This window comes from Sinocyclocheilus anshuiensis, unplaced genomic scaffold (assembly GCF_001515605.1).
Source record: "Sinocyclocheilus anshuiensis isolate Anshui unplaced genomic scaffold, SAMN03320099.WGS_v1.1 scaffold122, whole genome shotgun sequence".
NCBI lineage: Eukaryota > Metazoa > Chordata > Actinopteri > Cypriniformes > Cyprinidae > Sinocyclocheilus > Sinocyclocheilus anshuiensis.
The window spans coordinates 1,581,575-1,597,498 of record NW_015544153.1 but is presented as its reverse complement, the minus strand read 5'-3'; the positions used below and the strand labels follow the sequence as shown (position 1 = coordinate 1,597,498).

General features: G+C 35.5%; 1 protein-coding gene across 7 annotated transcripts; it reads right to left on the bottom strand.

Moving 5' to 3' along the window:
- Nucleotides 1-1,653: 1,653 nt before the first annotated feature.
- Nucleotides 1,654-14,404, bottom strand: tnfrsf14 (TNF receptor superfamily member 14). 7 transcript variants are annotated; one of them, XM_016495137.1, is made up of 11 exons: nt 9,805-9,842; nt 9,666-9,709; nt 9,484-9,530; nt 4,528-4,617; nt 3,388-3,513; nt 3,144-3,299; nt 2,915-2,999; nt 2,684-2,838; nt 2,116-2,129; nt 1,825-1,880; nt 1,654-1,737 (listed from the first exon to the last, which is right to left on the bottom strand). In XM_016495137.1, the coding sequence occupies exons 2-11, from the start codon at nt 9,674-9,676 to the stop codon at nt 1,725-1,727; spliced, it is 753 nt and encodes a 250-aa protein (XP_016350623.1). In that variant the 5' UTR covers nt 9,677-9,709; nt 9,805-9,842; the 3' UTR covers nt 1,654-1,724. The 7 variants fall into 7 exon arrangements, with proteins under 7 accessions (XP_016350623.1, XP_016350624.1, XP_016350625.1 ...); XM_016495138.1 differs by lacking the exons at nt 9,484-9,530; nt 9,666-9,709; nt 9,805-9,842 and adding an exon at nt 4,853-5,068; XM_016495136.1 differs by lacking the exons at nt 1,654-1,737; nt 1,825-1,880; nt 2,116-2,129; ... (2 more) ...; nt 3,144-3,299; nt 3,388-3,513 and adding exons at nt 10,074-10,161; nt 10,311-10,466; nt 10,576-10,701; nt 11,521-11,994; nt 14,325-14,404 and having other exon boundaries at nt 4,561-4,617; nt 9,805-9,986.
- Between the last annotated feature and the right edge of the window lie 1,520 nt (nt 14,405-15,924).

Sequence of the window (15,924 nt, the reverse complement as noted above, 5' to 3'; positions counted from 1 at the left end):
GCAATATTGATGTGCGCATACGCAGTAAACCCTGGTAGGACAATCTGACGGGTAGGATAAAATGTCAGGACACCGGTTTGGCCAGGACCGGTTCCAGAATTAAATCAACATATTTTATGTTCCGTCCATTGCCGATCACTGCTATTTCGAGAGTGAATACCGCATAAATATGCGGATGTCATTCCCGAAACTTTGCAGGGTGTATGTGCCCAACAAATATACCCTAGAAATTGCGCAAAGCACGCTCCCTTTTTCACTAAAAAGCGTCACTCATCTTCGTTCATCGCGATCTCACAAAGTTCCGTTATAATAAATGAATCTCTTACTTGCATCGCGTCTGCACTTAGTCATGATGAGATTAGGACGAGCGTGCAAAACTGCACTTAAAAACAGTGCGTTGAGCAATGTAGCCAATCACAGACATATCCGTTGATTTCTTGAACGCAATGGCCACTCAGAAACATTTTGTCAGAATTCACTCACCGCTGAAAGCGAATTCTGACAAAATGTTTCTGATTAACTCTAATCTTGCCTTTCTATTTTTGGTGCTAGTCAGAGGTTTGCATCTTGCTGTGTGCTCTATAATTCTATGTCAACGTCTCCTGCGGACAGTAGATTGTCAGACCATCACTCCAGCTTTCTGGAGATTGTTGGTGATTTTACAGACACTTATTTTGGGGTTCTTTTTCACAGCTTTTATGATTTGTCTGTCATCAACGGCTGTTGTTTTTCTCAGCTGACCAGGTCATTGTTGGTTGCAGTAGTCGCCGGTGGTTTCTTTCTTTTTCAGGACATTCCAAATTTGTCCATGCCCAGTTTTTGCTATAACTCTAATTGAGTTCCTCTTTTCTTTTAGCATCCAAATTGCTTGCTTTTCTCTCAAAGTCAGCTCCCTCATCTTCATTGGTTTGCGTGTTATCATCAAATGCAAGACTCAGAATGCAGAAGCAATGGCTATAACTGATACAGTACATTCCCTGCTTTTAATATCTGAGCAATGCAACAGGACACAGCTGATCACTTAGAAAGACCTGTGAGTCAACTGTCCCAATACGTATGCTCACATCAGATAGGGGATTAAACTCTAAAAGTGCTGATCTTCTTAGTTGGTAAAACACCTATGTGTTGAATCACCCAATAATAAAAATGTGACATTCTGTAGTTTTGTCTCATATTCATATTTTAATCATATCTGCAGATGCCTTGACTCCACAGCAGACAAAGCAATTTTGTCATTACTGTTCCAATACCTATGGAGGGCACTGTATATATATTTTTCTGCCCTCTGATAAGCATTGTTCTGGGCTGCGTTTCCCAAAAGCATTCTGTTTGAATGCACTGTCAGTAGTGAGTGAACGCTCTCTGTGATTGATTGGTTCTGTCTTGCATCACAAAATCACTGGTAAAAAACACATCTTAGTATCGATATTTTTTATTTGAGTATTGATACTTTCGATACTCGCATCAGTATCGATATATACATACTAAAGGATCGATACGCCCATCCCTACTAAAAGCTAGCTGTTGTTAGTTTGTCCTCCTAGATGTGATTACACTAGTGTGGTTGAACCTGCTCTCACAGTTCTCAAGTTGCTGGAGGAACTCAAGCTTCTCCACCACGTCAAGGTCACAGCACACGGAGAAGAATCACACTCCTATAATAAGTAGGCTGCTACAGAACCAGCAGGTGGTGTGACTGAGATTCTTGGGAATCAACTTGTTCCTCAGTTTTCCTCCCTGTAAACAAACAATAAGTACATATATTAGGTTAATTATAACTTTGTCACCTGAATGACAAGACTGAAGAAAGTTATTACTTCTTACAGTGTGTTGTTTTTGTGTTGTGTTGTATTTGCATGATTTGTTTCTTCAACAGGATGCTGTTGAGTGTAACAACAACCAACATCAGTCAATATCCAGGCAAATAATTTTCATGAAATTTTTCAAAACTTTCATGAACTCAAAGAACTCATAACAGAGTAAATTATTTTTAAAGGATTAAACATGTGAAGTATAATATACATAGTTCAATAGTAATTGGTGATTGACCAAAATTAAATTGCTGAAAAATGCAGTATCACACATGACATTTTTTTTTTAATTAAAAGGACTTACTTTAAGTTTACAACCTATAAAACATAAAAAATGATATGTTATTTGTGGTGATTATAGTACAATAGTGCAATAAACACAAACATAATTAGTACATTCTGTAACAGGACACACACAAAAAAAAACACTCCAAAAGTAAACTGTTAAAACCAAAAGTCTCTTCTTAAAAGAAGACTTAAATTGTGGGTATATTGTGTATTGCCATTTTATGTATATGATTTATTTATTTTTATTATTTATTTTATATGTATTAACATTTCTTACCCTACTAACAATCTTAATGAGAATAACTAAATATAATACAAGATTCTGTGATGTTAAAGTCTTTTTAAATAAAATGTATTAGTCTGATCTCTATACAAGCAAGATCACATAATTTTATCACAATACAAAATTAAGGACATTTATTAATGATTTAATTAATTAATTAATTATAATCTTTCATTTTAATAATCACCAGCAAAACCACCAGCATTTGGTTAGTTATTTACTATCCAGGTTTCTTTAATCAAACCATTCTGATTGCACTGTGTGAAAAATTAAAACTCAGATGAATCCAGCATGTACTTACTTGTGCTCTGTGGGGCAAGGTATAGAATTATGTAGAACAATGGTGTTAAAACTATTGCAAAAATGAGACCATATCTTTCCCGTCTTTTCGGTGTGCATGTGACATCTTTATCAGAGCTGCCATTTTCTGTCTCTATTTCATTCCTAGCTAAACAACTGAGAAAAAATAAACATCATTAAATACAGATAAAAATGCAAATACTGCAGGAAGTACAAATAATATTTTACTTACTCTGTCCATTTGGTGCAGTTCAGACCTAATGGAGAATAAAACCCATGAGGGCAGTTCACACATACTGCATCTGATGTCTTTGTTCCTGTAAGCAGACACAGAAAGTGTTCTTAAAAAATTCACCTGTTTGGGTGAACTATCCCTTTGAACATTAAATCATGAAAAATATAGGAATTTTTTAATAGGAATATATAAGATTTTTTTTTTTTTAAGTATTCTGAAACAATACCTGGTGTTTTTGTTTCTTGACTTGGTTTGCAAACACTGTGTTTTTGAGCATGACTGCACTGTAAATTTGAGTAATCAATGCAGTAATATCCATCAAGTACACCACAGATGGTGTCTTGTATTGTAGTGCATTTACGCTGGATGTAAAAGCCTTGACCTAAAAGAGGACACATAGCAATACATACTTAAGTAATACAATAAAATGACACATTCTGAAGGTTAAAGAAAACATTAAAAATACATACTTTCAACACAGTTTCTGCATGTGAAACATTTAGGAAGGCCACTAGGTTCACTAATGAATGTTCCTGGAGTGCAGGGTTTGCATGCGGTACTTAAGTTCCCACTACAGTCACTGCGAACTATTGATCCTACAAACAACACATAAAGTAAGTTATTTACTAATCTCGGGGTGGGAAGACAGCAGACCAGACATGTAAACAAGGCAATAATGCATACGATACAGTTGCAAGTGATTCTGGTGGCAGAATTTAACAAGTGTAATAAATTGTTACCGGCCATAAGCAAAGCATGTTGTATAATGATAAAAAATTATGTCTGCATATTTTCACGAATATATAATCGAACATGTGTTTCACTTAGGTGTTTTCATACTTTATGCAGATTCAATAACTATACAAAAAACGTTTACTCTGACCCTATGCTTCAAATGGAGCCCTATAGATAACACATGCTTCACCATCGACCTTAACAGAGAAGCAAGTTCTGCGTGCGTTCATCTGAGATGCTGTGGTTGATGTAAATATAAATCATTAAGTCACAGCTTTTGGCAGGTTATTTGATTGGCGTATTTACAGTAGACGTAACATACAGGGCATGGATGGGCGCAGGAAGAAGATACACCCCTCGCCAACCGAGAAGGAAGAATGCGTAATACGGGGATATTACCCAGAAGAAAAACGAGTGATCAGCGGTGAGATCAAGGCAAGATTTCAGCAACGAATGCATAGGTGAATAACTTTTATCTGAATGTATTTTGGAGGAAAATTTTATATAAATAGTATAAACCCTGATTATTTCTACAATTGCATATTAATATTTTATCTTAAATTGTTAGCCTATATTAATAATATATTAAATTGTATTAAAACTAATAAAATATATATCGAATATAATTTACGAAAAAAATATGAAAAATCTAAATTTTCCAGACAGTTGCTTCCAGTGTAGACAGCTTTATATATCGCAAATGAAAGTGTATTTAAAATGCGTCACAACGTGCCCCTTACATCCGGTGTTCATGTAACTACAGATTTTTAGGTATCTTTTGAAATAGAATGAAAAAAAAATGTATGTTGTACATTGTAAAACTATCAATGTTAGTATCACTTATTTAAAATGTGCTTAATGATTAGTGAACCTACCAATACTGCACATGGGGCAACATTCTCCAGCAGATGATTTATATTCACTCGGACCACAAGCTTTTCCGAATGCGAACAGTGTACAAAGAACTGTAAGGAAAAATAATGCAACAATTTAAGTACCAACTACGCCATTCAAAACTGTCATGATTTCATGAACAAATAAAAAAAGAATATTTAACGATTTTAACTTTCACTTTTGATTAATCGCCAAGACCTCCCTCTTTATGTAGTGTTCCCTATTTATTTATCTTACTTTCTATTTTAATGGCGTTTTGACTTTTCAAAGGACAACACGACCGGTTCACACAGCTCTTCGTCTTACCGAAATGAAGAAAAAGAAATCTCTCATGTCGTACATCTTGTAAAAACCCCACCATCTTTATCCTTGTTGTTTTAAACCGCCATTTTGCGTAGCCAATTTTAACGCCTCAGTGCGGGGACTCTTTTTTTGAAAGCTAAAATGAGGAATGAGACACTTACGGTCTCGTGGACTTAAAGGAGTAGTTCACTTCCATAATGAAAATTCTGTCATCATTTACCCACCACTTGTTCCAAACCTGTAGAGTTTCTTTCTTCTGTTGACACAAAATAAGATATTTTGAAAAATGTTAGTATCCGAACAGTTGATGGGCACCATTGACTTCCATAGTATTTTTTTTTCCTACTATGGAAGTCAATGGTGCCCATCAACTGATTGGATACTAAAATTTTTCAAAATATCTTATTTTGTGTTCAACCATTGTAAGTCACAAGACCGCAAGTGCACATGAAGTGTGCCAATTGGGACAGGGCCATAGTTATAATGAACACAGTATGATATTGCATTTCACAAAAGAAAAAAAAAGTTATCATTCCATATTCTCTCGATTGCAGTTGATGTTGGAATCAGTGTATCCATGGTCACTCCAGAGAAAACTACATTGCGGATTTACATTGCAGAAAGAAGCTGGCTGGTCACTGATTTCTTTGTGACAAATGGCTCATAAACATAAGGTCATCATTGTAGTTTTTATTATTTAAATGTAAAACAATATTCATCAAATGAACATACACTTTTAACATCATTAGTGTCCTTTTCTGTTTCTTAGTGGAGAAAAAAAACTGTTGCGATTCTGTGGAAAGAAAAGCATAATTAATCCTTTGTTCCACTGATGTGCTTAAACAGGGCCTAAAATTAACACTCGCCAAGCGCCAAATGCGAGTAAAAATAGACGAGTATGTGTAACAGTGTCAGTCGCCAGTTGGCGGGTAAAACTTTTACGAAATATAACAATGCAATGTAGTGAGAACAACAGCCAGTTTTTAAAGAGATTCGCTGTTTCTGATGTAAGCGAGTAAAATAGTCTTTTCCGAATACGAGCTCATCGGGATTGGTTAGCTGTTCTGTCATTAAGCGACAAAAGCGAATTAAATAATAGGATACAAACGGACTGATAAGGTCAGAGCAGTGTGATGGCCAGCTTGTACCTAGACATGGTTCTAATAACTTTTACCTGATAAGATATTGCTGCTTCATTTCGGAAGATTAATTTTTCCCTTCTCTATTCTTCATAACCCGAGAATGTGGCGACACATACCTGTGATTACGCCGCCTAAACGGTGCAAAGGTTGCTCGTTCGGCTCAGGTTTTAAAGAGACACCGCTGCTTTTAAAGTAAAACCCGCCAAAGTCTGTCATTGATGTAAATCAAAGAACAAAAGAAAAAGAGAAATCACTCGACTGCTCTAGTCGCTGATTAACTTTTGAAACTTGAATAAAGATTAATCTGTATAGTTTATGCATATACAATTTATAGTTTATGTGAAGATTGTTTTAAAATCACTTAATATTTCAGAGCCTATTAAATATTAACAATAATGGCTTTCTATTATACTGTAATGTTGAATGGCTATAATTAATAGGCTAGGTAAAATTGAGGGAAAATGCATTTAATAGAGACACCAGTAGCAGTATTGGGACCAATACTTCATTAACAATAGGTTACTTACTATGGAAGTCAATGGTGCCCATCAACTGATTGGATACTAAAATTTTTCAAAATATCTTATTTTGTGTTCAACCATTGTAAGTCACAAGACCGCAAGTGCACATGAAGTGTGCCAATTGGGACAGGGCCATAGTTATAATGAACACAGTATGATATTGCATTTCACAAAAGAAAAAAAAAGTTATCATTCCATATTCTCTCGATTGCAGTTGATGTTGGAATCAGTGTATCCATGGTCACTCCAGAGAAAACTACATTGCGGATTTACATTGCAGAAAGAAGCTGGCTGGTCACTGATTTCTTTGTGACAAATGGCTCATAAACATAAGGTCATCATTGTAGTTTTTATTATTTAAATGTAAAACAATATTCATCAAATGAACATACACTTTTAACATCATTAGTGTCCTTTTCTGTTTCTTAGTGGAGAAAAAAAACTGTTGCGATTCTGTGGAAAGAAAAGCATAATTAATCCTTTGTTCCACTGATGTGCTTAAACAGGGCCTAAAATTAACACTCGCCAAGCGCCAAATGCGAGTAAAAATAGACGAGTATGTGTAACAGTGTCAGTCGCCAGTTGGCGGGTAAAACTTTTACGAAATATAACAATGCAATGTAGTGAGAACAACAGCCAGTTTTTAAAGAGATTCGCTGTTTCTGATGTAAGCGAGTAAAATAGTCTTTTCCGAATACGAGCTCATCGGGATTGGTTAGCTGTTCTGTCATTAAGCGACAAAAGCGAATTAAATAATAGGATACAAACGGACTGATAAGGTCAGAGCAGTGTGATGGCCAGCTTGTACCTAGACATGGTTCTAATAACTTTTACCTGATAAGATATTGCTGCTTCATTTCGGAAGATTAATTTTTCCCTTCTCTATTCTTCATAACCCGAGAATGTGGCGACACATACCTGTGATTACGCCGCCTAAACGGTGCAAAGGTTGCTCGTTCGGCTCAGGTTTTAAAGAGACACCGCTGCTTTTAAAGTAAAACCCGCCAAAGTCTGTCATTGATGTAAATCAAAGTACAAAAGAAAAAGAGAAATCACTCGACTGCTCTAGTCGCTGATTAACTTTTGAAACTTGAATAAAGATTAATCTGTATAGTTTATGCATATACAATTTATAGTTTATGTGAAGATTGTTTTAAAATCACTTAATATTTCAGAGCCTTTTAAATGTTAAAAATAATGGCTTTCTATTATACTGTAATGTTGAATGGCTATAATTAATAGGCTAGGTAAAATTGAGGGAAAATGCATTTAATAGAGACACCAGTAGCAGTATTGGGACCAATACTTCATTAACAATAGGTTACTTAGTAAAAAGATACCATTAAAAACATTTTAAAAATACTATCTATATGTTGTTTCTACATTAATTTGGAGGTTCAATGTGAAATTACGACAATATAAATATGCGATTCATCATGATTACAGAAAAATGTGATTAATTATTTTTTGAATCGATTGACAGACAACACTAATGTTAACCTTTTATAGATTTTCGATTTCAATTTAAGTTCTAATTTTATAGGTCCCCCCAGAAAGAGATCCAGACGGCCCCCCCTCCCTTGGTCCCCTTCAGATTTTCAGTTCGATAATCCGGCCCTCAAATGAAGCTAATTGAATAGCCCTGCTCTAATTTGTTAACATGGATGCGGTGAAAAAAATACACACCAGGCTACGCACTGCAAACAGAGTATGCATCTCGTTGTTTTATAGGGACAAAAAAACAACTGTTTGTTGTTGTTTTTTCTTGTAAGTAAAGGACAAATTAAAAACATTGTAAATATGTTTAGTCATTGTAGTAGTAATAACTGCCTGTTTTTGCAAAAATTGTTTAATGGCCGGTAAAAAAAAATTTTGGCTGATAAATTTAATCACATCACCGGCCATTGGCAGGTGTGGCAAAAAGCTAGTTTTAGGCCCTGTGCTTAAGCCATTTTTCCTCATAATGTGATCTGTAAAAATGCCTTTATGTCCTGTATTACTCAACACAAAATTGGCCTGTGTAATACGCATTTTTTCCCACAATGGTCTTTTAATTTCACTGCACTACTTGTGTCATTTAAGTGAACACACATCAAGCAATGAGAGGTTCTAGACTAGTGATAGATGCTAGATTGTTTTTTTGTTTTTTTTACATTTGTACATTTTGATGGTTCACAAAGGTCGTGGATCTTGTTGACCAATGAAGCAGAAATATGGTTTTAACTGATCAGTGAGCTTTATAATGTAGGTTCAGTTTTAATGACAGTCATATATGGAAAAATAGAGAGTGATGTTATATAGGCCTTGTCTCAGATTGGCCTGATAGCAAGCCCTCTCAAAAACCACAAAACAAACACTAAAATCAATAAAAGAACACAAAAACATACACTTCATGTTTTATGATATTTAATGATTTGATAGATTATACTTTTATGAAAACCTTAACAATTTGCAAAAGGTGTCATTACACATTCGTGTGGTGTTCTCCTTATGTTGTTTTGACTATAGGTGCCACCAGAATGTGCTGCTTCAAGTGATTTGAAAGAGCAAATCATTTTGCAAAGCACTTGATTCAACTGATTCAGAGTTTAGAAAAGCTTTTCCCTCTCACTAGTCTAGACAACAATATCTGAAAATAATTACATGAACATTATTTCATTAATAATTAAATTGTCATGTCATACAATTTATATCTTATTTTTTCCCCAAGTCAATTTAAGTCAATTGAATGCACTCTATAGTAGTCATTTATTTAGTTTCTTTTGTTTTTTTTTAAGAAAAATCAGTGCTGAAAAATAAATGGTTGTCATTTGGAGATTCTGGGTCATAGATTCTGAAATGTCAGGACCTTTACTAGAAAGCACTTTTTCAAAGGAAGAACTACACAACAGGTTTCATGTGAGCACTCTTATATACTATACTATACTATACTATAATATAAAGATCCTATTGATCAGCTTTTGGCTCTTACCTGTTAATACTGGTTTATCAAAGTAGGTCCAACTGAGTCGGCCATTTCTTTAAAAAAAATAAATAAATAAAATAAAGCTTTATGTACTTTTAGTTTTAAGACTACATCAATATTTTAGTAAGGTGCTTCCTATTATAAATGTTTTACTGCATAAATAAAGAACAGGTCAAATATTCACTTACCGATTCATCATCCTCGGTTGCTTGTTGTGGGGTGTAACAGACACCTGCAATATAAAAAGTATTAGCACTGCTAATGTTAATTATAGTAACGTTAAAATGAGCATTTAGTGCAATTTTATAGTAAGAATTTAGTTCTTACTTTTGTTAGAGTGCCTTGCTTTATGTTTTCTGTATGTGATGCATGCTAATAATGTCACAGCTACAGCTACAAGAACTGTAATTGTGACTCCAACTATAAGACCAACTGAAGTCACTTTCTCACATTCAGCATCAGAGGATGTTGTTCCTGCTTTTATTTCTGTAAGTCCCATAGTCTCACATCTGAAGATATTTAATTCAGTGATATTAGTATATCCAGTTTTAGAGTAATCTTTAAATGAAATTCTCTGATCTGTGGACACTTCTCACTTTGAATGTGGTAGGCAGGCCATCAGAGAGCCATTTGAATAAGTTCCATCTGTGCAGCCAGCACATACAGTATCTGTAAATGCTGTTCCTGTAAAAATATCAAATATAAAATGTATTTAAAATGTTATTAAAGCTTCTTTTTTTTGTACCTAGGGTAAAATACAATAGCTAAAATAAATTTTGCATGCATTTTGTCCCTGTTTTTAAAACTCTACAATTGAGTATATATACACCCACCTGTTTGTTTAATATATTGTCCAGGTTTACATTCAGTGTGTTCCACTGCTAATGCACAGGAGTCTTTATTTAGTTTAATGCAATGGAATCCTTCCTTAGGCTCACAAATTGTATCTGCAGAGCGTGTACAGGCCTTTTTCACTTTTAATTGTTGGACTGTGGACACAAAAACAAAGCAACATCATATTTAAAGTGTAAATACATTAGACAGCACTTCCTTATTACAGTTTTATATCTCGTTACCATTGCGTTAATGGGCACACACCTGTGTCACACACAGTGCAGGAAAAACATTTTGTGAGTCCATTGGATTCATCTGTGTAAGTTGATGCAGGACAAGGAACACATGTTGTACTTGTGTCTATAGTACAATGCCAATAAACACGGTTCCCTACAAGAAAGGTAAAACAAGTTTTTTCTTTAAAGAAAGTGATTACATATCAAACAAACATAGTCATGGAAACGTTTTTGGTCAAGTGACCTCTTTGCTGCATCACATGACTTATCAGCTGACACTAGTCATGTCTGTCTTACAGACAAAAAGTTTTTCACAACATAGCCATAACAGCATTTTAACAAAACTAAATCAATAGTTTAAATGACTTGTGTAATACACGTTTGAAAACAGTGTATCTTTGTGCTCTCTGTCTTTAAAACATAACTTTTAACTTTAAATTTTAACTTAACTATTTAGGATCTATTAACTCTTATTATTTGTTAAATTGGTTAACATTACTCACAGCCAGAATACGCTACACAACTTTTAAAATTTTAAGATTTGAAAACACTTGGCATTATACATTATGGTTACCAGGAAAACCTGGACACCATACAATAAATCATCAAGGATTGCACACTTCCAGTTTTTCCAAACGTTTCAAACTCATCTCACACAGAAACATGTCTCGTTGCTTCAAGACATATGACAAATGAATGTTCAAAAATCATTTTAAAATATTAAACATGTTTGATCTCCAACTGGATAGAATCATAGCCTGAAGATAAAAAATCTTGATTCTTTACCATCATACACTATTTTCTGTCAAATCTGTCAACTCTGCCTGCCCACAAGTTGCAGACTGGCTCTGACTTTCGGCAACTAACAGCAACTTCTCCAGACTGCAAACATTGGGCAAAAATCTGTCCAAAGTTTGTGTAGTGTATTCCAGCTTTTATTGTACACAATCCAAAGTAAACATTTGTACTTTACCAGGGGCACACATGGGGCAGCATTCTCCATTTATATCATATTCAGCACGGGCACATCCACAGAAGCAAAGTTCAAAATTAGTAGCAATGATGACAGCAATGGTGGATATAATGGTCCTCAGCAATAACATGTCCATATAAAATGCAAACAAGGATTATTTAGTCCATTTTAGTCCATCAAAGTGAAGGAAAATGTTTCACCCTCAGATTTCATGAAGCTATTTCTTTCTTTACAACTTCACATTAAATAATGAATTAGATCCCGGTACTTGCATTCCTGTTCACTGAGAGGTACTTTAGGTCTCTGTTTATATGCATATAAAGGCTATTTCATATCCTGATGGCAGGTTCCCTGCCTTTAGATGATCTGTTTGACGGAGACTTAAGATGCTTTGGCAGAAAACTCCAACAAACTCTTCTTCCTCTACATACTCGGCATGACCCCTCTTGAGTAAGTACAGTAATCAGTTGAATTCTGTAAAGAGTTAAAATAATAAATAAGAGTTAAAAGGTTATAGCTAATGAGAAAAGCAAAAAACAGCAAAAACAGCAAATACATAATAATTTCACATGCAAAGAGGTTGATCAATTATCAATCTATAATACACAGTAGCAAAAAAGGCTAAATTATTTCTAAGGTCTGAAAGAGAACAAAAATGGCTATGCAAAAATAATGTAAGAGAACAAAATAAAATAAAATAACTAACATGTATGCATTTATTAAGACACAAACTATATACACGGGGCTGGAGAAATCTTTTCATTGACCATTTTAGACTAAAAGGGAAATAAACTGTAAGATATTCCAGTTTATCAAGTTCTAGCTTGTTCTGTGCATGCTTTCATTTTCTATTTTAGGGCTTACATGAACAACAAACATGTTAAAACAGATTCAATCAAGCTTAATTCATAACTTAAAGTAGACCTACAGTTGTGCTCAAAATTATTTACACCCGTGGTAAATAAATTATCAAAGAAGGCTGTGAAAATAAGTCTGCATTGTTTATCAATTTGATCTTTCATTCAAAAATGTCAAAAAGAAAAAAAAATAATAATCTAACCTTCAATAGACGTAAAAAAAGTGAAGGGGGGGGAATCACATTATGAAATAAATATTTTTCTCTAGTAGCCTACACAATGGCCACAATTATTGGTACCCCTAGAAATTCTTATGATTAAAATATCTCTGAAATATATTCCTATTCATATTTGCATTTTTTTTTATCACACCAGGGTGACAGGGAACATGAAATTATCCAGCCATGGCTTCCTGTTTCACAAGAATATAAATATGAGGGAACACAAAGGCCAAATTCCCTTAATCATTGATCACAATGAGTAAAATCAAGGAATATATTTCTGATGTGCATCAAAACATTGTTGAACTTCACATATTAGAAAGTAACTGTAAGAAAAAAGCTAAAGTGTTGAAAATTCCCATTTCCACCATCGGGGCAATAATTAAGAAATTCCAATCAACTAAACATGTTACAAATTTGCCTGGAACAGGATGCGTATTTATTGTCTTAAAGCAACGTGAGGAGGATAGTTTGAAAAATAGTTGATAGTAGGTAAATAGTTGAGTCTCAAGGTCAGAAAGCCTCAAACAAATTTATCAAAAAGCACCTACATCATTACATGTTGTTCAAGAAAAATCAAGAAAAGAAAATGCTCTCATTCAAAAACTCCAGCATATTCATTTGCTAGATAGTACTGGAACTTCAAACTGGACTGGGTTCTATGGTCAAATTAAACTAAAAACGGAGCATTTTAGCAGCAAACACTCAAGATGGGTTTGGTGCACACAGGGATAAAAAAGTAGTACCCCATTTGTACAATTAATTATACTGCTGGATCTTTAATGTTTTGGGCATATTTTTCTGCCAGCGATCCTGGATATCTTGTTCAGATACATGGCATCATGGATTCTATCAAATACCAACAGATAAAAATTTTTTTAAACTAACTGTCCATGCTAGAAATCTTATAACTGGCCCAGGTTGGATCTTCCAACGGGACAATGACCCAAAAACAAACATCAAAATCAAAATCAAAATAGGTCACTGAAAACAAAACCAAGTTTCTGCCCTGGCCATCCCAGTTACCTGACGTGAACCCTATAAAAAAATGAGTGGGGTGAACTAAAGAGGAAAATCACTAACATGGACCTGGAAATCGGAAGGGCCTGGATGAAGGAATGTTTCTGATCTCTTGTCAGATGTTCTCCAAACTCTTTTATGAGTGAAGACTCAGAGATGTTATCTTGGCAAAAGGAGGTTGCAAAAAGTATTGAATAAAGGGTATGATTAATTGTGGCCAATGTGTATTAAAACAAAATATTTATTTCATAATGTTATTTTCACCCTTTTTTAAATTCTTCGTCTCCAATGAAAGGTTAGATGATTGTATTTTTTTTTTAAATAAAAGATCAAAAGGATTACCGATGCAGATTTGTTTTCACATACTTTTTTTTTTTACCATATTTACCAAGCAGTGAATAGTTTCACTTTCATTTTGAATTCGGAAAAAGTCCCCACAAAATTAAAACCAAAAGGTCCAAAAAACAAACCATCGAATAGTTTTTAGCCTTCGAAAATTATTTATGAATATAAACACTTATGAAGAGTTTTGAAAGTGTATCTTGTGAAATTTCATATGTGACAATAGACGGTGTTGCATAACCACATTTTCAAAAACAGCGTCATTATTTCTACTCGAAAGCATAATGCCACACAGACATAAACACTAGCTTTACCAACTGTAAAATCAAGAACTAGACATTCTCAACAGAAAAAAAAGGCTCACCAAAGAAAGAAACGGCCTATTCCTCCTGTCCGCCCAGCCCCAGAGCATAGCCTGTATAGACGGTTTCAACGGCAACGACATAAAGAAACGTTACTGCGCATGCGTGGTTTTGTGGCCCTAACTTAACTTCCGGTACACTTCCGCAGACATTCAATAACAACAACAACAACAAAGTCCCTCTAGAGTAGATTATTTCTAATAATAAGCGAAATAAATAACAAGTAAATTAGCTAGCAAGTTAAAACTATGTCTAGTCATTATTATTTTGGGTTACCAGTAGAAGAAAAGAACCGTTATTTGGCCAAACTTAAATGCGACAAAGTTACACTACCAGACCCGTTCAACAAAATGTTGAGGCAAGAATGTTTTTCTACAGACCTGTCTGATTTACCGGAGGTCAGTCAGGTACACATCTTTGAATACCTAGTCGAGAAGGAATGTGCATATACAAGGGAGGCGTTCAAGGCATATCGCAGCTTAGATGCGTATAACTATTTTCATTCCGGAAAAGTTCAACGCATAGCTGGAGGTTGGCATAATGGCAGGTTGTACCATCTCTCCACTGACATTCACTATCATAATCCGGGCATCCCGTTGGGTGGTTGGAGGGGAACGTTTGAAAAATGGGTTGCGGCTCCCTCCAATCAGGGCATACATGGATGATATGACTACCATCACAATGACTAAAGCATGTACTAAGCGGCTGCTGGATAAGCTCCAGGAAAACATCAGATGGGCACAAATGGAGATTAAACCCAGAAAATCTCACAGCATCTCCATTGTCAAAGGCCAACTTACTAATGTCAGGTTCTGTATAGCGGGAGAGCCCATACCAACGGTCATGGAAAAGCCCATCAAAAGCCTTGGACGTTGGTACACCGTAGACCTTAAAGACTCAAAACAGGTGGAACAACTCAGGCAAGAGACAGTCAGTGGACTCAAGAGAATCAATGGTACAGCTCTTCCGCGGAAGTTGAAGCTGTGGTGCTTCCAATTTGGTTTGTTGCCACGGCTTATGTGGCCAATTTCCATATACAAGCTCAATTTATCTCACGCCAAGCACCTGGAGAGACTGGTGAGTACACAATTGAGGAAATGGATTGGGCTACCAAGATGCCTTAGCAGCATAGGGCTGTACGGCAATGGAGCTCTTTCTCTTCCTATTTCAAGCCTTGTGGAGGAGTACAAATGCGCCAAAACGAGGCTGGAGATGATGCTTAAAGAATCCCGCGATCCCTGCGTAAGAGATGCTGCTCCAACATTGGCGACAGGGAGGAAATGGAATCCAGTTACAGCAGTTGCTGATGCAAAGGCAGTTCACAGACACTGGGATATTGTGGGGCAAGTCCAATATGGTAGAGGGGGACTTGGGTTGGGAATAATAACACCTAAATGGCATAAGGCAACAGCAAAGGAACAGCGAAACCTGGTGGTGGAGGAGGTATGTCATCAGGAGGAAGCAACTAGATGCGCTAGAGCAGTCTTCCAAGCCCAACAAGGCCGCTGGATGAGGTGGGAAGGTATAGAACGGCGTAAAATCACTTGGAGTGAGCTATGGAGAATGGAAACCAACAAGCTAAGTTTATCGTGAGAGCCACAT

What these genes read in the sequence shown, in the direction of transcription:
- tnfrsf14 (XM_016495133.1), bottom strand. Translation starts at nt 11,656, where the DNA reads ATGGACATGTTATTGCTGAGGACCATTATATCCACCATTGCTGTCATC. An exon ending in CTGCCCCATGTGTGCCCCTG is followed by an intron (nt 10,702 to 11,520) that starts GTAAAGTACAAA and finishes CCTTTCTTGTAG; the next exon opens with GGAACCGTGTTTATTGGCAT. An exon ending in CAACCGAGGATGATGAATCG is followed by an intron (nt 6,966 to 9,665) that starts GTAAGTGAATAT and finishes TTCTTTCCACAG; the next exon opens with AATCGCAACAGTTTTTTTTC.